Source organism: Paroedura picta, chromosome 6 (genome assembly GCF_049243985.1).
Source record: "Paroedura picta isolate Pp20150507F chromosome 6, Ppicta_v3.0, whole genome shotgun sequence".
NCBI classification, from domain to species: domain Eukaryota; kingdom Metazoa; phylum Chordata; class Lepidosauria; order Squamata; family Gekkonidae; genus Paroedura; species Paroedura picta.
In genome coordinates, this window is record NC_135374.1 from 26891736 (window position 1) to 26916663 (window position 24928).

Sequence of the window (24928 nt, forward strand, 5' to 3'; positions counted from 1 at the left end):
AAGATGTGCTATATTTGATGCAGTAACTCAACAACACACAAGAGAAAACCATCTTTAGAAATAAAAGATTTGCTTGTTTTTTCATCTTTTAACATTTATCTGTTAATAATAGAATGATCCTTCAGCATTCATACCACTTAAAAATAACTATAACTTGGTCTATTCACATTTTTCACAGCTTCTTTTTTCCCCTTTTGATTTCATTTTCAATTGCTGAAATTTTAACATCCAAAGAATTTAGCATTGAAAACCTAATGTCTATAAATGCCTCTCATACTCTTGAATTGGGGTGTATATATGTCAGAAAAGGTAGCTGCAACAGAATGGCATTAAGGTGACATGTTGAAAATTAATACAGTCAATGGGGGCTCATAGCTGAATGACCCCCATATAAAGTGATTGTGGAATTAATGGTAACCAGCGGATCAGTCATTTGGGGGGGGGGGGGGGGAGAAACGAATGGGAAGGGGACTCACAACTTTAAAACCATGCAGTGAATTATTATATAAGGAAATTGAAAATGTCTGCATCGAATCTGATTTCAGAGGGAAGTCACAAAACAGTGTATTCTTAGTAAAATATTAAACTGAAGTGTCAGATTTGAGGTTTATGGTATACAATTATGAAACTAATGCCTCATGCAGTAGATTGGGTGGAGATAGCTCATGTCCCAACTCAATAAGTCTTCTATGTGGCTAGTTTCCAGCACTGTGAATGGCTGGGGTGTCGAGTAAGGGTATCAAATCAAGAGAGTATAAGTATCCTATAGCAGTGGTCCCCAACCTTTTTTTGGCTGGGGACCGGCAGGGTGACGGCCACGCCCACGCAGCACGCATGCGTGGCCGCGCATCGCGCATGTGTGGCCGGGCCATGCATGCGCACATGCGCACATGCGCACATGCGCGCTGCGCGGCAGAAATCACACGTGCGCGGCACTTGCGTGCATGCGCGAAAGTGCCACGCGTGCGCGATTTCAGCCGCGCATGCACGATGCGCTGCGCGGCCCTGATTCCCTCTCCCCGCCCTCCCGCAGTAAGAAGCTTCCCGGGCCGCAAGCTTGTGGCCTGGAAAGTTTTTTACTGCGGGGGGGCAGGAAGAGGGAACCACGGCCCGGCGCCCTGGCCTTCGCGGCCCAGCACCGGGCTGCGGACTGCAGGTTGGGGACCACTGTCCTATAGGATTAAAAAAACAACAACACTAAAGCTTTTGTATGAAGATATCACACTTCTGAATGCTCCATTAGTGTGTTACGTTAGTGAAGGATGTCTAAGCACTTTTTCTGTGCAAGAGGATGATCTGCATTTATCACTATGCAAATATTACTCCCTTTAAAAACAGAGACAACAGAAACAAGCATTTAAGCAACATCCTATCCACTCAAAATGTAAACATGGGTGCTTTAAAAAACCCTGCTTACAAAAATGAAGTCGTGTGTTTGAAAAGTAATACAAGCTAATGTAATTAAGCAATATGTTTAGTAATAAAAGCTGCTTTTTCCACTGCAGGAATTAATTCCAGAATTTTACTACCTACCAGAAATGTTTGTGAACAGTAATGGATATAGTCTAGGAGTCCGAGAAGATGAAGTTGTTGTGAATGATGTTGAGCTTCCCCCTTGGGCAAAGAAGCCTGAAGACTTTGTGCGGATCAACAGGATGGTAAGACCATAGTACTTAAGCTTGGGGAACAAGTTCAGTGATTTCATATGCATCACTATCATTTCTGCAGAGCTAGGTTTGAGATGCACAAAACAAAAAAACAGATGAAAGGTAGCGGCTTCCAGACAAGATTTTATAAAGTCATTTATTGCCCAATAGATTTGTAATGTATTTTTATTCATCAGTGCCTCATGTAAAACAAAATTCAGGGGACGAATGGGGTATTAGTAGAATAAGTTATGTAAATTCAGTTATTTGTACCTAATAAGAATTTTGGATAAGAACAAGTGGAATAAGACCTCCACACACACCCTTATGATTTCACAACTGGTATGAAGAGTTGTGGAGTGTTCACCAGTGGCAAAAAGTACAATGCAGAAAATGGAGATGAAGCACCTGCCACAACATAGTTGGTGGACAGGGTGGTGGTCTCAGGTAGTACTTCAGGTGCCAGGACTCAGGTGACTTCAATCGCAGCTTTGCTCTGCTTATTTCTGCAACATGTATTTAACATTTGTCCCACCCAGAGTGCTGGGCATACCCTCTCTCTGGATTGGCTTTATGACATGTTACAACAATGCAAAATCTGATCATATACAGTGTAATCCCTGTAATGTAATGGGAAAAAGAAAACATAATTCTGGAGCAGCTGAACAGGTACAAAAATGTAAGGTGTTGACAGTCTTTAGGAGAGCATTATCAGCCTACCCAGATATGTTCCATAGCACAGTGGTCCCCAACCCCCGGTCCGGAGACCGGTCCCAGTCCGTGGATCAGTCGGTACCGGTCCGTGGCTCCTCCTCGTACTCCTCCCTGGCTGCTGCCTCGGGGGCTGCCCTGCCACTCTGACACTGGCTCACCTTTGGTGCTCTCCAGCGGCCGCCATGGCTGGGGCTCCCCCTCAGCATGGCACTGCGCAAATGCCGCTGGCAGTGCCCCCCAGTGGACGGCAGGAAGTCAGGGGCACTGGCAGGAAAGCAAGTGGAGCAGGGGCTCAGGTGGCGACGTTCCTTGGGAAAAGTCTACCCCCCCAGACCTCAGTAAAATTGTCAAGCGTTGACTGGTCCCCGATGATAAAAATGTTGGGGACCACTGCCATAGCATATTTCAGCAAAGCCATAGCGGTAAATGCCCAGTGTATCATAATGGTAAAGAATTTTCCAAAGCACAAATAGCATATAGATAAGGTCTTGTAGGGAAAGCAGTCCTTTGCAGTTACTAAAGTTACTGTTCTTGGGATATAGAATTTTTTACTAGTTACTTTTCTCCAAGATCGTACACTGCTAAGTAGCAAAGTTGCTGAATTTCATCTTTACTACTCTTCAAATTTAAAACTATAAAGTTAGCCAGAATATCTACATGTGAGTAGAAAACAGGTGTAGTTCCTTTTCTAGTATCTAAATATAAATCATATTGCAAAAAAGCAAAATGGCTTCATTGGGAGGATGCATGTGTGTACACACACACACACACACACACACATACACATTACTATAGAATTTGTAGGTATTAGTGTTTAATAAGAATATTTAGATGTGTGAATTAAAGTGCATTTCCCACATTACTGAGCTGCTTTGTCTCTGCATATATCAACACATTTGAGAGACACTTCACAATTTATCCAGCAGTGCAATCTTTTATAAAAGAAAGTGCTTTGTTAAGTAACTTTATATCAATGCAAGATTTTCATATAAATATTACATGTTAATGGTTGTTCTCAAGATGCAAGCCCTCTACCAAGCAGAATCATAGTTATTTCTTAAGGTGTGCAATGTGCTTTTAACTAACTGCAACTTCTCCTGTGTAAGAACACACCCGTTTATTAGCTCAGAAGTGTTCTGCATGATGCTGAGGGGCCAAGATCATTTCATACAAACCATGGAAGCACTGCTTACTGTCATTGGATAGCAGAGTATAGTATCAGGCTGATAACCATTTGCCCAAGATTATTGGACAAACTTTATTTCTGAGGAGCAGCTCAAACCTGGGTCTGCAAGCAGAAATGCCACTCTCCCTCCATTGCTCTGTAAGACATACGTAATGCCCAGTGTCAGTAGCATTTATAGCTAACAGTTCTGTAAGTACCACTGATTTTGGGAATCTTATTTTCCCAGATATTAAGATTTCAGTTGTTAACAGCATGAAGTGTAGGAGGTTCATAATGCAGTAATCAATCAAATTCATAGATAGTATATGAAGGTAAAGGTATCCCCTGTGCAAGCACTGAGTCATGTCTGACCCTTGGGGTGACACCCTCTATCGTTTTCTTGTCAGACTCAATACGGGGTGGTTTGTTATTTCCTTCCCCAGTCATTACCGTTTTACCCCCCAGCAAGCTGGGTACTCATTTTACTGACCTCGGAAGGATGGAAGGCTGAGTCAGCCTTGAGCCGGCTGCTGGAATCGATCTCCTAGCCTCATGGTCAGGGCTTCAGACAGCATGTCACTGCCTTACCACCCTGCTCTTTTAGGTGGTATATACTGACAGTCTAGTACAGGTAATGGTACTATGTTTCCATTGCCAAATACAAGGCGGAAACTGAACTATTTGGTTTGTGTTACAAATTGAAGTTGGATCAGTTTTTTGCTTTTTAATTTTTTAATGGCAATGGTTATATGTAACTGAAGACACTGAGAGGTCTTAAAATCTTCACGGAGAAATGATATGATCCTTCATCAACAAGTTCTCATTTCTTGACTGGTTTATTGTGTAGTTACTGTTGGAGGATAAAAGGAACTGTTGTTCCTCCATCAATATAGCAAGTGAATTGTCTATCACGGCCTTTCTCAACATTTTTTACTGTTGTAAAACCCCTGAAATATTCTTCAGGCTTTGAGAAACCCTGGAAGTGGTGCCATCATGCAGAATATAGTTGGAAAGAATAGCTGTGGACATGCCTACCTGGGGCCCCTCCCCTTCCTATTCCCTCCATGCCCATCATTGGACATTTTTGGAGAGGGGTGCAAATTGACATGACTATACATGGTCATTGTTAGGTGCGAAGTCATGTCCAACCCATCGCGACCCCACGGACAGTGATCCTCCAGGCCTTCCTGTCCTCTACCATTCCCCGGAGTCCATTTAAGTTTGCACCGACTGCTTCAGTGACTCATCCAGCCACCTCATTCTCTGTCGTCCCCTTCTTCTTTTGCCCTCAATCGCTCCCAGCATTAGGCTCTTCTCCAGGGAGTCCTTCCTTCTCATGAGGTGGCCAAAGTATTTGAGTTTCATCTTCAGGATCTGGCCTTCTAAGGAGCAGTCAGGGCTGATCTCCTTTAGGACTGACCGGTCATATCCGATATGACCATATACCCAATAATTATTTTAATTTTTTTAAATTAAAAAATAAACATATATTAAGAATTAATTGCCTCCCACCCATTCAGGAAACTGTTCCAGAGCCATCAAGAAACCCCAGGGTTTCACAAAATCCTGGTTGAGAAAGCATCTCAGTACAGACCGGTATCCCCATACCTATGTGAGCCTGTGGCCAGTATTATATTATTATTATATATAAGGTTTAAATTCTCAATACTTATAAAATTGATAAAAATACTAAAGACTCAGAGGACTTGTCACTGATGAAAGAATCTCACTGAAAGTGGATATTACCTGGATTCCGTTTTGACAGAAGTCCTACAGAATAAAGAGATAAGGAAAACCACAAAAAAGGACATTTTTCTTTCTTTTCTGAATATATTTATTGTATTGCCATCGGATAGGTCTGTTTCTCTCTGTTTAATGTAGACAAGCTGCCAGTTATGAGAAGGGAAGACCTATATATCCTCACTCCAGTCTGTACGGTTCTGCCTGTCAGCTAGCTAGTAAAAGCAAAGCATATGCCTCTATTACCCCCTATAGGAACTGCCTGTTGATAAAGCTTAGGGCAAAGTCCTGTTGCAAAATCCTGTACCCCTGCAATGGAGTACAAGAAAAATCCTGTCTCCGCCTAACAGAAAACAAAACAGATCATGTGTACTTGACCTGTATAATTGATGCAAGAGGCCTTCCACAGCCACTGAGATAATATAATGACTGGCAGAAAATTGAAACAACATTGTAGAGAAATGCTTATTAACATAATCCTCTTTGGTGGGCACATCAGTAAACTGCTTTGGTTTGATGATGTCAGTCTCAGATGTACATTTGTCACAATCTCCGAGCTGCTTACCTTGTTGACTGGGAAAATGAATGCAAAGGGTTAAGTATTAGTTTATCATCTTTAATCGCTCCTCGCGGAGCGGATAAAATAAAAGAGTAAGGACTCCGTCGGCGGGCCCTGTCCGGGATGAGGAAGGGTGCCAATAGGCCTCTTCCCCTGGAATGACAATCAGAAGATTCAAACGGCAGGCGCTTTGCGCCTGCCGATTGGGCCCTCCGATTGGGCCCTGCGGCTCCCCACGAAGCTGCTACCACCCTAATCGCCACCCTGCTAGCGCCCGCTGTATTTTGGGTGCAACGGGCTTACTTGCTAGTAACAAAATAAAAGTCTAGTGGCCCCTTGAAGATGATCAACATTTATTTCAATATTATTATTATTATTATTATTATTATTATTATTATTATTATTATTATTATTATTATTATTATTATTCGATTTATTACCCGCCACTCCCTTGCGGCTCGTGGCGGGTTACAACATTATAAACCCCAATAAAATCCATTAAAATCCATTAACAACAGCTACAATTCCTTATTAGTTAGCAAGCTAACCTGGCAAGATCGGCTAATCAATTAATTAACTTCCCCCTCCTCCTACTAGCAGGTGGGAGGGGATACTGATGGTGTCAATCCTCAATCCCAGGTCCCAGGTCCCAGGGGGGCCTAGATGTTAGCCTTGGCCTCAACTATAAACCTGGCGGAAGAGCTCCGTCTTGCAGGCCCTGCGAAACAATGGAAGATCTCGCAGGGCCCGCAGCTCTCCCAGGAGCTCATTCCACCAGGCAGGGGCCAGGACCAAAAAGGCCCTGGCCCTGGTCGAGGCCAGGCGTGCTTCCCTAGGGCCGGGAACGACCAGCAGATTTTCTCCCGCAGAACGTAAGGCACTGCGGGGGGCATAGGGCTATAGGTGGTCCCTCAGGTATGTGGGTCCCAACTCGCGTAAAGCCTTGAAGGTTAAAACCAAAACCTTGAACTGGATCCGGGCAGCAATTGGCAACCAATGCAGCTGCCTCAGCACTGGCTGAATGTGGGCCCTCCAAGGTGTACCGGTGAGGACCCTGGCAGCTGCGTTTTGCACAAGCTGAAGTTTCCGGATCAAGGACAAGGGAAGGCCCACGTAGAGCGAGTTACAGAAATCTATTCTGGAGGTGACCGTTGCATGGATCACTGTGGCTAGGTGTTCGGGGGACAGGTAGGGCGCTAGTAGATGGGCCTGGCGGAGCTGGAAGAATGCCTGGCCTGCTACTCTTTTGACCTGCGCCTCCAAAGTCAGGAAGGCATCAATGATCACACCCAAGTTCCTGGCCTGGGACGCGATGGTAAGCTGCGTCCCTCCCAGGGTGGGTAAGCGCGCTTCCTGCTCCTGCCCCCTACGTCCCAGCCACAGGACCTCCGTCTTGGAGGGATTGAGTTTCAGGCGACTCTGTTCGAACCATTCTGTCATGAGCTTTCATTATCCGCAGCTCAAAGGTTCTAGACTAACTTTCAGATATTAATGTTTCCAGAAGTTACCAAATGTCAGAAATTCTTGCAGTCAGTTTAGTTACATTAATGATATTGCAGAATGAGTTTTGTTTGGGTTGAAAGCTGATTTGCTCATTATTCAACTATTCAGTTTTATTAAGCTGGCTACTCTTCATCTGCAGTTCTCCCAATGTCACCCATTTGGCCTTGCTGCTTACAAGTTTCACAACTCAATTTGAATTCATATAATCATATATGCTATAATTTGAAACAATAGACTTCACAAGACACAAGATCGCTATTTTTCCTTTGGATGTAGTATATAGCAATTTCATTGATTTAAAATACTGCGACCAAAAAGTATTTCTACCAACTAGGCAAGCATAATGTTGCTATTTTTACAAACTATAAACTACTGTCATTGTATCACATGGTGTTCAGGATATAATTTATTCATAAAAATTAGAACAGTTGACCTACATTCAACCATTAAAAACAGGAAAATGATGAAGCATTCTGAAATTGTTTAATGTATTTTACTATGTAGTTCCCTGCTTAACCTACAGTGCAGTTGCATTTGGATCTCAAGATGAAACCTTGATAACAGGCCTAGAGTCTTCTTAGAGACTCTAGGTGATTTTTCAGGCTGTATGTGAGGAACGGCAAGTGATGCAATTACTGACTCAGTACAAGTCTCCATAAATTAATGATGTGTATCCCAGTACATAATAAATCTTTTACCTGCAACCTGTTTATGCATTCATGGGGTTTTTATAGATAGCAGAAACACTTTAATCACTGTATGATAAATGACCTCCATCTAATTTAGGATTAACTAGGTATTTGACACGTTGCTGCCAACTAAATAGATGGGTGGATATTTTTGTGCTTTAGAAATACATGCTCTGAGATATAAGTTTTTATTCAATGAAATTCCTGCAAAAAATTGGTCTAATAAGAAAGCCTCAGGACGTGATTAAATCAGGTAACTTTTAGGAGACGTTTCAATAGATTGTAAGAGCATTCAATTTATACGTCAGTGGTTGTTGGCCTACTTTAATTTATCCATAGCTAGCTAGACTGATTACTACTGACATACCCATGAAACATTAATAAAGCATTGTGTTCAATGCTAATATGATTAGGGCCTGACCTCAGTGATGTCACAGAGGACAGAAGCCATAAGTGTCCCTACTAACATTACCCTAATGCTGGGCTCATCAATCATAATCTACTATTTTACAGAAAAAATGGGGAGGGGAAGACTTCCACAGATGTGACTTCATAGTCTTACTGATCATTTTGATCCCAGTAGACCTGTGCTGGTCCTGAGAGCCAGAATTAGAACACATTCAGCCTACAAGCCAACCATGTTAAACTGAGACAAGAAACTGTAGTGTGTAGCACAGCCTATTCTACAGTAAGGTATTCTGAAGTGTGTTCTCCCATAGTCCAAAATGAACTATAATCATATTTCCATGATAAAGCATGCAGCAGTACATTATGAATTATGCTGCTGAGCAAAATATGTGTAATTAAAAAGTCCAATTCAGGACATATATTGTTAAGATATTATTATCTTATTTTCTAATAGTCAATTTTGGTCTAATCTACAGATACTTAAATCTGTGGATCTGGCCACACTGACATAAACCAGACCCTTCTACAAACTTAGGAGATCTCCGCCAGGTTCAGAGAAAAACTGAAATAATACAAAATTACACAGGGGGGTTAAATTTCTATGCACAAAAGGATTTTCTGCTCATAGAGGCAGAGGAAGAGCAACTTCCTTGCTCTTTCACTGGGCTTGGCAGGGTTGCCAATGATGGGTGATAGTCTGGGAGTCATGGCAGGCACAGCAGACTCGCTGGTGGTGGAGTCACAAAAGACCCAAAGCAAGGGTCTTCACCTCTGCCTTTATCTGTTGTTTGTGAGTGTAGCTGGAAGTTACAATGGGCTCAACAGCATGTCCAATGAATAAAATCTGTAATCTAAAAACAAAACAAAACATTGTGACTTAAAGGAACACACATAAAAAGAGATGTTCCTGGCATTGAAACAGATGCCCTCTGCGATTTTGCTAGAGAACTACAATAGTTTCCCCAGCATCCCAGACTTAGTTTTTGTCAGTAAAAGAAGAGTTGGTTCTTATATGCCACTTTTCCTACCCAAAGACGTCTCAAAGCAGCTTACATTTGCTTTCCCTTTCCTCTCCCCACAACAGACACCCTGTGAGGTGGGTGAGGCTGAGAGAGCCCTGATATTACTGCCCGGTCAGAACAGCTTTATCAGTGCTGTGGCCAGCCCAAGGTCACCCAGATGGTTGCATGTGGGGGAGCGCGGAATCAAACTCAGCTCTCCAGATTAGAAGCCCATGCTCCTAACCACTACACCAAGCTGGAGGGCAGGGCCCTTTCCAGGGCTATTTTGGCCTTTGAGGAAAGACTCATTGGGGCTGGTCTTAGTGCCTCAACTTTCCCTTCCCTTCATCATTTTCTCTGTTTCAGCCATTAACCAACCTACCTTTTATGTTCTCAGCCATTAACCAACCTACCTGTTAGCTTGTATCTGAAAAAGTGGACATATACACAAAACATATATCTTTAATAAAACTTAGTTGGTGCCACTGGACTTAAACTTTGTTCGGTTGTTTCAGACCGACATGGCTACCCACCTGAAACAATCTCCCTTTTCCCATATTCAGCTATAGTTATTAGGGATGGGCACATACCAGCTCATGAAATAAAGTTTGTGACAAATTTTGGCTGGTTTGTGGCAGGTCAACTGGCACAAATTTTCCATAAACTTCCAAGCAGTTCATGGAAATTCATGCTAGTTCATGAATGGCTTTATTTCCAGACAGACTGTTTTTTGCTTAAACAATGTTTTCTGAACTTCAAAGCAACATGGGGGGGGGGGAATTTTCCAACCTTGGAAATGCTGTTGTCAGTTTCAAACTAGTCCTATCAATATTGAGGGGTTCTCCCCTTCTTTGCACATCTTCCCTTATGCTCACTTTCCATTTTCTTACACAGAGCTTGCAAAATCCCATCCCTTTTGCTTAGATTTGTGACTCTGTGCTTTGAAATCAGTCCTTTTAAACTTACAAAGTCAGTAGCACTGGGTTGTTCTGGGAACACTGTGATTGCACTGGTACTGCTGGGCACTTTGTATATTGTACTGGTTCTGCTGGGCTTGTGAAATCCCCGTGCTTGGATTATGATTGAGCTGGCATTGCCACATGGACACTGTGTTCTGCTGGGCACTAGTACCTTAAGCTGGTTCTGTTGGGCTTGCAACCCCCACTTGCTTGGAGTGTGAAGAAGAATAATTGTTTTTTATACCCTGCTTTTCACTACCCAAAGGAGTCTCAAAGTGGCTTACACTCGCTTTCCCTTCCCCTCCCTATAACAGAGGCCCTTTGAGGTAGGTGGGGCTGAAAGTGCTCTGACAGGATTACTCTGTGAAAACAGCTCTATCAAGTACTGTGATTAGCCCAACGTCCCCCAACTGGCTGTATGTGGAAGAGTGGGGAATCAAATCCAGTTTGCCAGATTAGAAGCCACTGTTCTTAACCAATATACCAAGCTGTAATTCTTTTCTTTACAGGACTTTCATTGGTACTATTGTTTTCAAAAGTTTCCAGATTTTTGTCCAGATTTAAAGCTGATTTTTTTTACAAATAAGCTTGACCATTAAAAACAGTTTTATTCTTGCATTCTAAATAATTCCCATCTGAAGGCTCAAGTGGGTTCATGTTCTATGTATAGAATAGTTAATAAAATGATTGAAATATTGAACAAAAAGGCTGAGACAGGAATAAAACATAAGAGTTCAAAATCTCAGCTGCCCACCATCCACCTAGACTCCTCTATTGTGATATTCATAACTAGATTTTATTGGCACAGCTGATTAAAATTATGTATAAAAGTTTAAAGGTAGTCTGTATAATAAGGCTGTGTTTTCTTTATATATACAGCCAATCAGAGTCCCGTTCTTTAAGTTTAGAAAGACAGCATGGGACAATTGAATTTTTTAAAAAAACATGATCCAAGAACAAAAGAGGTTTCATCTTTTTTTTACCTGTTTTATAATCTGCTTTAAGCTAGAGGTCAGTTTGGAGGATACCTTTTAGTCTGTTTAGTTTTTTTAGTGCTGGTTTTATGCTAATCACTCCTTTCTATTATTGATAATTCATGTTACCGGATTTATTGTATTATGTTTACTTGTGAGCTCCTTTGAGAGTCTGTATATAAATTAGTTACATAAATTTAAAAGTCTCAATCTTACAGAATTATTCAATATATTGGCTTTTAAAATTTAGTCCTATTGATTCAATGGGCTGTTTTGTGCAAATACTTTCATATCAATTATAATATATCCATGGCTGCTTTTAAAGGACTATGTAGGATAAGGAGCCACATCCTTTAGCAATATGTTTTAGGTCGTAATTGTAAAGTTATATCAGATAGAAATCAGATAAAGAAATAAATTGACTGACAGAGCAATCCGAAAGAGTGGTATATTCTCCCAAGCCTGCTGGCCTGAGTGGCCTGTTACAGCACAATCCAATGCAATGTTACTCAAGTCTAACACCATTGATTTCAATGAGTTTAGATTGTAGTAACTTGGCATAGGGTTGCACCTGGGGGGCAGATTGTTGTGTACCCTCTTCTGTACCAACAATCTGGTGATCCCTGATCCCAGGGAGGCCCATTTAGTGCCAGGATTTTTTTCCATCCTGGCCTGAACCTGGTGGAATGAACTCCCAGAAGAGATCAGGGTCCTGCTGGAACTAAAACAGTTCCACAGGGCCTGCAAAATGGAGCTCTTCCACCAAGCTTTCCTTGTATTGCACAAGTTGTAATATAAACTGCCCTGAGCCATAGGGAAGTGTAATAAAATAAAATAAATGAATAAAGGCATTCCATAATTCTAAATCCTTTTGTTCATTTTTCATTGTTCATCAGGTAGAATAAACCTAATGACTATTGGATAGTAGTACTTAATATTTTCAGAATAATTATTAAACCAGCTATGGTGGCAGTATCCAGAGATAAAATAGAACAAGGCTGTGACAAACAGCACCTGGAAAAAGAGGTTCTGGGTGCTGGAACAACAGCAACTGTGAGAGAGGAGTTAACACTCCTCTCTAGTTCGATAAGAGCCAGGGCTACAGGCTGCTCTGAGCCCTATGACTGGCTAATTACAGCTGGGTGGAGTTGTTATACTGGCTGTGGGCTGAAGGGAAGACAGTTCAATCTGAGATTGGTATTGGGAGTTTAGGAAATATGTTTTGAAATAAATCACAAAGATGTGGGTATAGCTTCTATAAAAACTTTACTATTATAAACATAACACACAACAACAACAGCCTATCTTTCTAGTCTACACTATTGTATCTTCATTAACAACGAACACGGAAACTACAGTTCAGTTCTCCATATTCCCTCTGTGCCTCCAGGCCTTCAGTCACATACACACTAACCAATACCTTGACTAACCAATCAGTGTTTCTAAGGATTACTTCATCTACATAGTACTGCCTCCCTTTTGGAGGGAAACCATTACTCGATGGCCTATAGATTCTACACTAGCCAGAAGAAGAATACTTTAGGAACAATAGCTTAACTGTTTCATGACTGAATTTGCTGATGCTTGCTATTCCAGTGTCACACACTGAAGTCATGAAGGTTCAGCTTCTTACACAGGTACTCACTTTTCTTTGGTAAGTGGTTTGGTATGTCAACCGCCATATCTTTTAAAAGACAATACTTGATTTCACTTATTCTTTATTTCCATTTTTCTCTCACTGAAGGATATTTGACAACAATATGCTTGCTCTTGCTTTTACATTTTCATTCTTGGTCACAGTTATGCATGTCTTCAAATATTGTTATTGGCAAAGGCTCTTTTATGCCAAAATCAATAGAAAGATAATCCTCTGCTACCATGTTGGGAGCTTAGAAAGATAGGCTGTTGTTATTTTTTATGTTTATAATAGCTATGCACACATGTCTGCATGATTTATTTCAAAACATATTTCTAAAACTCCCAACATCTGGCTCAAAACTTTAGCTGAAAAACTCCTCTGAGGAGAAACTCTAGTGAGAGTACTGGGTTTTTGATTGATAGAGCTAATCCATGAAGTGTCTGGTCAACTAGGGCAGTGATTTGGCAGAGAGAATCTGGGGAGACAGGTCTTTGCTATAAAATTAAGCCAAACTATGAGGTGAAATATTCTAGGAAAGAGAAGGTGGGGTTGTAAGAGGAAATCGGGGAGTATTTTCTAAGATATGTTTGTGAGAGGTAGAACTTCAGTCACTTCAGAATGGGAGAAAGTTGTGGTTCTTCCAGGAAAGGAGAAAGTTGTGGTACATGCTCAGAGTGCCCACTATATAAGCACCAGGTGGTTCAGTGGAACTCACCAAGATCAAAGTAAAATTAACATGTTTTGGGATAAGCACAGTGAAAGAAGCCTCTCAATGTAAAACAATTCTTACCACTTGTAAGAAAAGCCTGTGAAAAATTTAAACGCCTGTAATTAAGACTTAGAAGCTGTGAAGAAACTGATTTGTAAAAAGAAAAATGGTTGCCCTTACAACAACCCTTTTCTCTGTGTAAATAAAATATTCTTTGTAAAAACACCTCAGTGTCAGGTGGTTTGAAAGTAAAGACAACATACACCTGCTTAGAAGCTCCCAGGACTGAATAAAGCCAAAGAGATCAAACGGTGATTAGATAAGACAGTGAGCTTCATTTTGGAGGGGAAATTTCCCTCACTATGGGAAAGAGTGTAGAGAGGTATTCATCATAGAGGGATTCTTTTAAAATATTTTCCTAAGGAAATGTACTTTTCCTGTTTTGAAATATTTAGTGAGTTTTAATGGCAGTCTGTGTTATAATACTTCAGAAGAATATTAAAACCTTAATATATTTTCTGCTTTTTAAAATTACAGAAGTAGTGATGAAGAAATTAACATAGAAATTTGAGAGAAAATTAATTCATGACTCTCAATTTCATTTCTAGGCTCTAGAAAGCGAGTTTGTGTCCTGTCAGCTTCACCAGTGGATTGACCTCATATTTGGTTACAAGCAACGGGGACCAGAAGCTGTGCGGGCGCTTAATGTATTCCATTACCTGACGTATGAAGGTTCGGTTAACCTTGACAGTATCACTGATCCAGTGCTCAGGGAGGTAAGTGTTTTCTAGACTTCCTAAGAAAAAATATTCCTTACAATTTTATGTTTGTGTGCTAAACAGCCTGTTGATCAGTAGTTAAGTTTAAATGGCCATCAGTCATTTAATCCCTCCCTTTCAGTTTCCCCCCTTCCCTCTCCTTGAAAGGAGGTGGAAGCAAAAGTAAAACCTGAAGTAGTTGTTGAGCTGTGGAAGAGATGAGCTGTTCAAACTGCCCCCCCACACACACACACTTCAAGATGATCCAGAAAAAGAAGCCTCTGCCCAGATTAGCTGGCTGTCAGGTTGTGTAGATCAGGGGTAGTCAACCTGTGGTCCTCCAGATGTCCATGGACTACAGTTCCCATGAGCCCCTGCCAGCATTTGCTAGCAGGGGCTCATGGGAATTGTAGTCCATGAACATCTGGAGGACCACAGGTTGACTACCCCTGGTGTAGATGGTGTCAGTGGTTCAAACTGCCCCCCTGCACAGCCCAAGCCAAACCAGGGAGGGCAGCCTCTCCCCAGATCAGCTGTCAGGCTCTGTGGGGAGGACCAGTTTTAACTGCCCTCCGAAGCCTGACAAACAGAATTCTCTTAATGAGATCAGCTGTTTGGTGGGCTCCAAGGCATTTAATTGAATTTAAAGGTAAAGGTAACCCCTGTGCAAGCACTGGGTTATGTCTGACCCTTGGGGTGATGCCCTCTAGCGTTTTCATGGCAGACTCAATACGGGGGGGGGGGTTGCCAGTGCCTTCCCCAGCCATTACCATTTACCCCCCCCCCCCCCAGCAATCTGGGTACTCATTTTGCCGACCTCGGAAGGATGGAAGGCTGAGTCTACCTTGAGCCGGCTTCTGGGATTGAACTCCCAGCCTCATGGGCAGAGCTTTCAGACTGCATGACTGCTGCCTTACCACTCTGCGCTACAAGAGGCTCTAAAAAAAATTGAATGTAGGTCCCTTTAAATGCTGGATCAGTTTTAGAAACCCGAATCACCAGAACCCCTATACCAATACTAGGGTTTGGGTGATTCACAGTTCTCAAATAATTTCAAATTTGCATCCACCCAACCCAAAATGAACCAGTACAAGATTATGATATAATAAAGAACGAAAGAATGGTGGAAAAGTGGCCATCTTCCTCCTTGTGGGGTCTGTGGTGTTGTGATAAAAATGGTTTCTGAAGTTGTTACAGTTAGGTTCTCTAAACTCAATTGTTATTATAATGGTTGCAGACTAATGGCTGGCACATGACAGTAATTGAGGGCAAGTACATAGGCTTTTGAACTCTGGTGCTGGAGAAGAGTCTTGCGAGTCCCTTGGACTGCAAGGTGAACAAACTGGTCAGTCCTAGAGGAGATCAGCCCTGACTGCTCCTTAGATGGCCAGATCCTGAAGATGAAACTCAAATACTTTGGCCACCTCATGAGAAGGAAGGACTCCCTGGAGAAGAGCCTAATGCTGGGAGGGCAAAAGAAGAAGGGGACAACAGAGAAGCAGTGGGTTTGAACTTAAATGGACTCCGGGGAATGGTAGAGGACAGGAAGGCCTGGAGGATCATTGTCCATGAGATCGCGATGGGTCGGACACTTCTCACCTAACAACAATAACAACATAGGCAAGGCCAATGGCATCATTTGCAGTGTGACATCACTTCAATGGAAACCCAGCAATGTCATGCTATATGTGCTGGTAATATAAAAAGAAATTCTATCCAAAGGAGCAGCAGTGGGAAGAGAGGGTCACCAGCAAAAGGTCTCCCGTCATAGCAGAAAACCTGGCAACGCTTGTATTATATGTAAATTAATTATTTCTTCCCAAGCACTTAGGATCAGTTCTTTGTGTAACAGCCAAACAAGAACCCAAAAATGAATAGGGGGAGTCTTTTGTGCTAGGATTTGAGCATTGCTTTCTATACAGATTTCTCCACCCCCACCCAAATTTTTAATTCATACGCTATGCAGACTATTCTCCCATGTGCTATTTTCAGTCTTGTCAACTCTTCTTAGTAAAATAATTTTTAAACAATTACTTCTATCAGTATGAAAGCATTCTGGAAAATGATTCAATTTGGATGAAAAGTGTAAAGATGCAACAGCTGCAAGACGAGTGTTACTGTAGCAAAGCCACATACACAGGCTTCCATTCCCCATGATATCTGCCATCTGTTGTATGCAAAACAAACAATAATTTATACATTGTCAAAAGTGGACTACTTTTAGCATTTTTCTCTTAAACTTTGGAAGGTGAAAACTTAGAATTGGCAGTCTCCAAAAATATGTGCTTTAGGCTGTGTTCATGTCTATAAAAGTTTATATAATTTTATGTTTCATGAAAAGCTAGGAATCCCCACCCCCATGCAGAGTTGGATGAATGCTAGTTGCATACAATATTTTGTAGAGATGTAAATATAATTTTTGTCTCCTATTTTCCTTTGAAAGTGCAAATTAATTTGTTCTAGGCACCATGATGATAAAATATTGTTTTTACTGCCAGATTAAGTCAAAAAGCCACTGAAAAATCCAAAATACTCCCCCCTCTCTCCTAATTCCATACAGAGATATGATAAAATACTTATTCATTAGAGTAATAGTTAAAATTGTTAAAATTGTTAAAACACTTGCTTCATAAATTGCAGAAAATAAAATAAAATTTTACTATTGATACTGTAGTTAAAAGGAGATGTTACAATGCTGGCACAATATCTGCTTAGACCTCTGCATCATTGTTACACATAAATCCCAACAGTTCACATATGCATTATTATTTATTGTTTGTGGTCACAAATCAAGGAATATGTATGCAGTCATAGGGGAGAATCTTGTGTACAACTAGAAATGTCTTTGACATTTTCAGTGAAGTAGGTCTTACTGCCAAAGAAACAAGTATTATTAATATGTAGAATAGCTTGCTTCTTTGGAAGTGCCATGTTCAAAATTTCAAATAAACATAGCCACTTACTATGTTTTTAATAACCATAGTCACAAATACAAATATGAGTATCGGTAATATTTCTGTCTGTTTTTAAATTTCCTCCTGACTCATCTGGTGTTCATCTTCGAGTCTTAGGCATTTCCACTGGGCAGGAAAACCTGACAAAGGGCCAAATTGTTTCTTTTGGATAATTTTGACTGTGGATTTTGTCACCATAGCAAAACTAGGAAAACAAAATCATTATTAACATTGCTTCTATCACTGCTATAAATCTGCATTTCTCAATTCTGCTGTTTTAAATCAATACATTTTGGTCCTTGGTACCTGCACAAGGGTTTTTTCACCTGTTCATTGCACAATATTGGCAAGCCAAAACCTAAATAAATTATTGAGTCATATATACAAGGTCAGAAGAACGAATAATTATTCATTTTGGAAGATGATTCATGTTTCTCTGCCCATCTTTATGTCTTCCTATAGAGCCAGCAATGCAATCTTAAAGGAGTAAATCCCACTAAATAGACCTAAATAAGATTCTGAGTAGAACTGATTAGCGTGACACTGTAAATTTTGCCATTTTTATTTACAACATTTATTTCCACTTTTCTGCCTGATCAGGTCTACCAAGGCATATAATAATAATTAAAAAAAAATAAAATACACAAATTAAAACATGTATTTGTTATTTAGATTTATATACTTCCCTTCCTGACAAATGGGCTTATTATTCATCATTATAAACAATTGAAATATCACATAAAACTGAGGTTCGGGCGCAAGGCGGGCGGTGTGGCTGGTCGTGGCGGGCTGGGCCGGGGCCGTGGCCACTACTCCCCCACAATGCGCCAGCGGCCACTGTGGGTTGCGTGGGCCAGGGGGCGAGCTGTGGTGGGTAGTGAGGCAATGGCGGTGGCTGGCCGCATGCGGGCGAACTTGGAGGGGGGCGGATTGGGAGGTGCAAAGTGCCTCCCGATTCATCAGTCTGCTGGCAAGGGACCAATTGCGAGCTGATTGGGCCCTCCGATAGTCAGTCTGGGGGAAGGGGCCTATCGTCACCCTTCCTCATCCCGGACAGGGCCCGCCCTCGGGGCCCTTACTGCTTTATTTTATCCGCTCTGCTAGAAGCTGTTAAGGATACAATACCAGTATTGTACTAAACCCAAGTTGAAGGCTGCTGCTGATGTTACTATTAATCTGTGTGACCTATAGGGATTCTGAAGAATCATTGAATCCCTATCCTTATAACATTCTTGTTGAAATTGCACCTAGATTACGTTCTCATAAGCCCTTCAGTGTTGTATAAGGTGGGTCCAGCTTTTTTAAAGTTCAGATATACTGACCCCCCAAATATTCTTATTTCCCAATATTCCTGAATCTCACCAGAAGGAACCAGCTCCAGTTGAATCAAAGCAGCACAGATCTGTCAGCTCCCACCACCCAGGTTGATCCTGGGCTGGCCCTACCTACAGCTCAGTTTAAATTAGTCGCAGCCTGGGTCCATTCCGCACACTTAGACTAATGCACTTTCAATGTGCTTTGGCAGCTGGATTTTCCTGTGCAGAACAGGAAAATCTACTTCTAAAGTGCATTGAAAGTGCATTATCTATTGTGTGCAGAATAGGCCCTAGTCCCAGACAGCACTGATCTGATGGGCAGACCCACCAAGCTGTTAGGTTTAAATGACTGGCAGCCATTTCAGCTGTCCTTTTTGCTTCCCCTTCCATGGAAGGCGGAGGAGAGTGAAACTGAAAGCTGATTGATATAGCTGAAAATGCCCAAATAAAATCCAGAACAATTTGTCTTATATTTTGGGTCAGCTATGGTGATTGAAACACAGGTCTATTCTTGGAGTGGGAGATCTGGAGAGGCTTCCTATGAATTTCAGTGGAGGGAACCTACTTAGGTGTGCATTATTTTTTAAAATGGAATGAATGGAGATCCCTGTATATACAGGAAATCTGAATGCATATTTGAGTATTAGAAAAGACACTGCCTTTGTTGCAAGCAGAATAGCTTTTTTATCACTGAGTTCATTTTATTTATTCTGCATATGTCAAAACTTTATTCATTGCACAATGAAACAGTGCATGGGGGAGCTCAGCAATTGTCACACATGAAAACAAAATAGAAATGGTACTAGCTGTAGTCTCAGGATATAATATTTGCAGGTAAGCCGATACAGTCCTGATTTCCTTTATTTAAAAAAAAACCTAGAGAAATTTCATAAAGTAAAAGCTGAAAATTTAATGAACAGCTCAAGGATATTGATTCATTCTTGCTTGACAGGTGAAATCATGGTTGCAGCACTAACCACAGCAATTATGGCATTAAAATGTCAAGAAATTAGAGGTCAGAATAACAGATAATTTTCTTCCTTGTGTCAGATTAAAAATTGACATTCTTTGACAGCACAGGATCTCTAGCTGAGAAAATTATGACAGCTTAACTCGTCTTGCTCTTGTAAAGCAGTAATTGATAATGAACTTTACCATGACAGCCTTCTCCTGTGGAGAAACATGACAGAACATCCTTGGTACAAAGCCTGTATCTCCTTTTAATATGTAAACAGCAGTTATATTGGACACTAGATGTTATTTGGAATTGTCTTTTACTGTTGGTGTACATCATAATCCAAACCTGTTCTTGTGGACTGGTTCAGCTGTCTTTAAATACTCTGTGTTAAAAATGTTAATTCATAAAACAAAGACTTCTAAAACACACACAACTCCACCTAATGGTTTTTACATGTTTTTTCTTTATTATATATATAATTATAGAAGCCATTCTAAAACTGGTAACTTTTTCAAGGCAACTATTTAGAAAATTTAATTTGTCTCCACAAACATATAGTTTGTATAGAAATAGGCCTGTTCTGGTCAAGGGCAGAACTATTTGAAGCCATTTTATTATTATTTTTAATGCACAGGTGAATTTTCTAGACATGTTCCAATGATCTGGACAATCCTTTTGACTATACAATATACAAGAAGCTGGAGGCTTCTCTTTCTGGTGGTCTACTTAATTGCTCTGTAAAATTTTATTTTTACAATTTGAGCCACAAGAAATTGTGATGAATTTTACAAACACCCCCCTCCCCCCCATTACTTTCAGAAAGGGCACTCTTATTCCTATGCTGTTCACATCTTTTATATCTAGGGGTGGAAACCCACAAGGAATGACATCTGTTTACACTAAGATAGTTTTAACACAGTGATGTCCTTAATAGTTTATCACTCCAGTGCAACTAAAGATTAAAATAGCTACATGGCAATAGTTGGTTTGATTCCCCAAATGTAATTAAATTTGTCAGATTCCACATTGAAAACAGACTTTGTATATGCTTACAAGGTTAGTATTTCATGTACACTGTTTATTTTATTTACTTGTTCTTGTTTCAAGTATTTGCCAGACCTTCATCTCTGTTTGTTAAATGCAGACTGATTATCCTTAGTAATGTTTTTAAAAGCTAGTGAAGGATTATATTTGACAATTGCTCTGTCGTATAGTAGTCCTAGGCATGTTTTTCTGTATTCACAGTGTAGGCCTAAGCAGAGCTATATCCTTTTACCTGCACTCAAGTCAAGGAAGAATGAAAGTCTGTTTAAGATTATACTGTTAGTTGTAGGTATTAAAATCTACGGTGTACAATTTCAATTTGTGGTGTGTTACAGATTCAGTAAAAGAGAGCTCCTCAGTTTTTTCATGCCAGAGCACTAACTAGGATGAAATCAGGATCTAAGAATTATTAATTCATGGCATAATTGATCCAGAATTTTTCTTATACAAGCCCCACTGAAATGATCATGCCCTTCAACACTTGGCATTTGTGTCCAAAAGTCTTGTGCTGGAAAACTTATGTTCTCAGTTACTTGTTACAAGCAGTTTTCAATCAGAAGACCTGACTGGCAACATACATGGCCAACTGAGGGGAAAAATTAGTAGACGGATAGCAGTTGACAGTTGGTTGCCATGAGCATCCCCTAAACCTAAAAATTCTTTATCTGTCAGCTAGTAAAGCATATGGATATCTGATATCTGGCATAATTAAACTATTATATGTGTTTTGGCCTTGATGGGGTCCCGTCCCCCCCCCCCATTACCCTCATTTCTGGATTTTCCTTTTTAGGCTTTGTTTTCTTTCTTATCTCTTTCTTCGATCTGACAGGAATAACAAATCATCCCTTAGGATCTAAAATACTGAAATATGCCCACAGGAAGCATAGATTCTACTTTTTCTTTCCCTTGCTGGAAAAGCTCTGTGCTGCTGCAGAGGGCTGACATGATAGGTCTGTCAAAACCCAACAAGACAGATAAATTTTAACAAAATAGACAGGATACCAGCCTTCTGCAGCAGCTAGCTTGGTCTGTATATATCAGTCAAAAATTTTATATTTTCTCAGTCACATTAGTTTTGTTTGTTTCTTTGGTTTGGTTTTGCGGTTTGGGTTGTGTGTTTTTTTCCCCCTCATAATTTCCCCCTTTCATCTGCCAGGATTATCAAATTTTATCCCTTCAGATCTCCATCAGTTGAACTGCATTCTCTGTACTGATTACTTAAATGTTCAGGTGCCAAGGTATTTCCATATCCAGAGGACTAGCTTTCTCTCCAGTTTTTACATAAAGTATTTGTGGATGTTGATAAAGAATTTGGAAGACTAAGGCTGCAATTTTATGCACTCAGGATTAAACTACATGTGATTCAGTAGGGCATAACCCCTGATAGGGATGCCAGGCTCCAGGTGGGACCTGAGGATCTTCTAAAATTACAATTGATCTCCATACTTCAGAGATCAGTTCCCCTGAAGAAAATGGATACATGAGAGGATAGACTCTGGCATTGTACAACACTGAGCTCCTTGTCCTCTTCAGGCTTCATCCCCAATCTCCAGAGGTTTCCCAGCCTGGATCCAGCAACCCTACCCCCCCCCCCTCCACACACACACTCTGCTCCTGGCCAGGGGTACATGGCAACCCTGACTCCTGAGTAAACATAGATAGATTGGTTTGCAACAGAAGCAAAAAAAAATGATTTTTCCTATCCTCTCAAACAACACCCAGGTCTTTATTCCCTATTCTGAATCATGGAATATCTGATTACTCTCTTTTGGATTCAGTACTGGTAGAATCTGCTCACTCTCAGACCAGTCATATATGTGTTCTGGGGAAAGCCTTTAAATTAAATTTTAGCCTTTCTTTCATGTTCTCTTCCTTTCTCCACTTACAGCTAGGGATAAACTTAGATCAGGCTTTCTCAACCAGGGTCTTGTGAAATCCCTGGGTTTCTTGACAGCCTTAGATAGAATGGTTTCCTAAAGGAAAGGGAATGAATTAATTTATGTATATATATTTAAATTTGTTAAACATTTTAGGTGATATGACCATATATGGTCATGTCAACTCTCCCACAACCTCCATGAATGGCCAATGATGGGCCTGGAAGGGGTGGGAAGGGAAGGAACCCCAGGTGGGAGTATACATAGCTATGCTTCCCAATCAATCATGCTACTTATGCGGTTTCTCAAAGCCTGAAGAATATTTCAGGGGCTTTTCAGTGGTAAAAAGGTTGAGAAAGGCTGACTTAGATAATAGAAGAGAAGCAGGATAATTTACCTTTTACTATGGTTTTAATTGGTCATTCTGTGACTGGGCAGCTCAGGATGTTTCCTTATTTCTGCAGTTGTAGCTGGGATAACATGGAGATGGCAGAAGTGTTATCTGTTGCATTTGAAGAGGCTTACTGAAGGTTGCAGATGGAATACCATGTCTTCCTCTGCCCTCTTCACTGATAAGTACAGCTGGCCATGGCCCCAAAAATCTGGAAATTTCCAACTTTTAAGTACTGGCTCTGTTCCAGGCACAGTTCTTATCTTGCATCTGGCTGAATTGCATCAATATGCATGCATCAACAGTAAAGTTGAGATCAACAGAGACTGTGACTGCCAGAAAACTCCCTTCAGTCACACTATATTAGGATTGGTTAGGTCACAAAGTTAGTTTGGGTCAGGTATGGCAGACTATGACATATGCCATATAGGGCTACCAACTCAGTGTTGGGAATTTCCTGGTGACTTGGGAGTGGAGTTGAAGAAAGCAGGATTTGGGATGGGGAAGGATCTCAGTATGGTATAATGCCATAGAATCCAACCTCCAAAATAGCTATTTTCTCTGTGGGAACTGATTTCTGGAGAGTAGTTATAATTCTGGGAAATTTCAAAGCAGGTAACAGAGTTCTTTTCCCACCTTAGTTTGCTAGCTCATACCATTCATGAATTCCTCTGATCTGCAACACTGTAGCACATTAAAGTAGAAGCATTTGGGGAGGTGGCTTTATTTTAGCCTGGGATGGGAAGTGTTCAAAGGTAATTGAAATCAGAAGGGTTGAGTGGCAGCATCAGCCGATGTGTCCTGTCTTTCACAAGCAAATTCATGACCATTTTATAGTGTGTACTAGTGACCATGCAGCTGTTTTGGCCCTTGAAATCAGCATTCTAAAAGCTCTGTAAAATGGTGGTAATGAATTGATGCTGTCTCCAATTTTGGCTTCCCTTTCAACAGAGCTCAGTGGGGGGGGGGGGTTGAATCTCTGTATCTGTAGAAGAGAGCAACCTCAACTTCTCTTCCCATCTGTGTGAAGCAAAATGCCACTTCCCCTGCACGTCAGGCAGGGTGTAGCTATGAATGAAATGTATGTGTGTGCAAATACTCACTAGAGCTACCAACTCCATGTTGGGAAATTCCTGCAGATTTCAGAGATGGAGTCTGGGGAAAGTGGGCAAGAGACATTAATTCAGGTACAATACCATAGAGTCTATAAAGTTGTCATTTCTCCAGAGAAATGATCCTGTTTTTTAGGGGAAGTATTCTGATCTGGTGATTTAGACGTACTGGGAGATCTCCAGGAACCACCTGGAGTTTATAGCAAGTTATGTGGAGCCAGTGATTCAATCCAATTATCAGAGCAAGGGCAAAATCTACAGTTAGCTAGAATACGCAAGTTTGAGTATTAGGCCAAACAGAAAATTATTCAGATCCTTAATAAACAGAAAATGTTTACATTTAAAGGTTGTCAATCAGACCACATTTATAAGCAGTACAGAACCAACTTCTAATTAAAGTCATGGAGGGTGCTACACACATCTACTTACTTTAAAAATTGTTCTCTAATGTTTAAATTGGATTACTTTAAAGAAGGAACAATTTTATGCAGACATGCTTCATATAAAAACTGATAACTTGGTGGGAAATAATTGTAGTTTTACAGGAATATACTGTGCTCCTTCCATAAAATCAGATTTTTAAATTTCTCCAACGTCACTGAATTTGTTCAGTCTTAAGGGTTATTTTTGATGACAAATTATGTTGGGAATTGCATGTGGAATCAACTGTAGTGAAGGCCAAAAGGAAGATTGGAGCAATTTTAAAATCTGATTTTATGGTAAGAGCACAGTTCAGTCTTATAATTTCCTATTACCCTGTTAATAAATTGGCGAAGAGGCAACTCTGAAGGAGATTATGTTGGTTTGAGCAA

General features: G+C 40.7%; 1 protein-coding gene across 12 annotated transcripts in view; it reads left to right on the top strand.

Moving 5' to 3' along the window:
- NBEA (neurobeachin) overlaps window positions 1–24928 on the top strand; it is a 438607-nt gene that overhangs the window by 356591 nt on the left and 57088 nt on the right. For all 12 annotated transcript variants that reach the window (XM_077341872.1, XM_077341873.1, XM_077341876.1 and 9 more), the window contains 2 exons: window positions 1506–1658; window positions 14315–14482. In XM_077341872.1, coding sequence (XP_077197987.1) covers window positions 1506–1658; window positions 14315–14482 — 321 coding nt within the window. The remainder of the gene's footprint in view (window positions 1–1505; window positions 1659–14314; window positions 14483–24928) is intronic.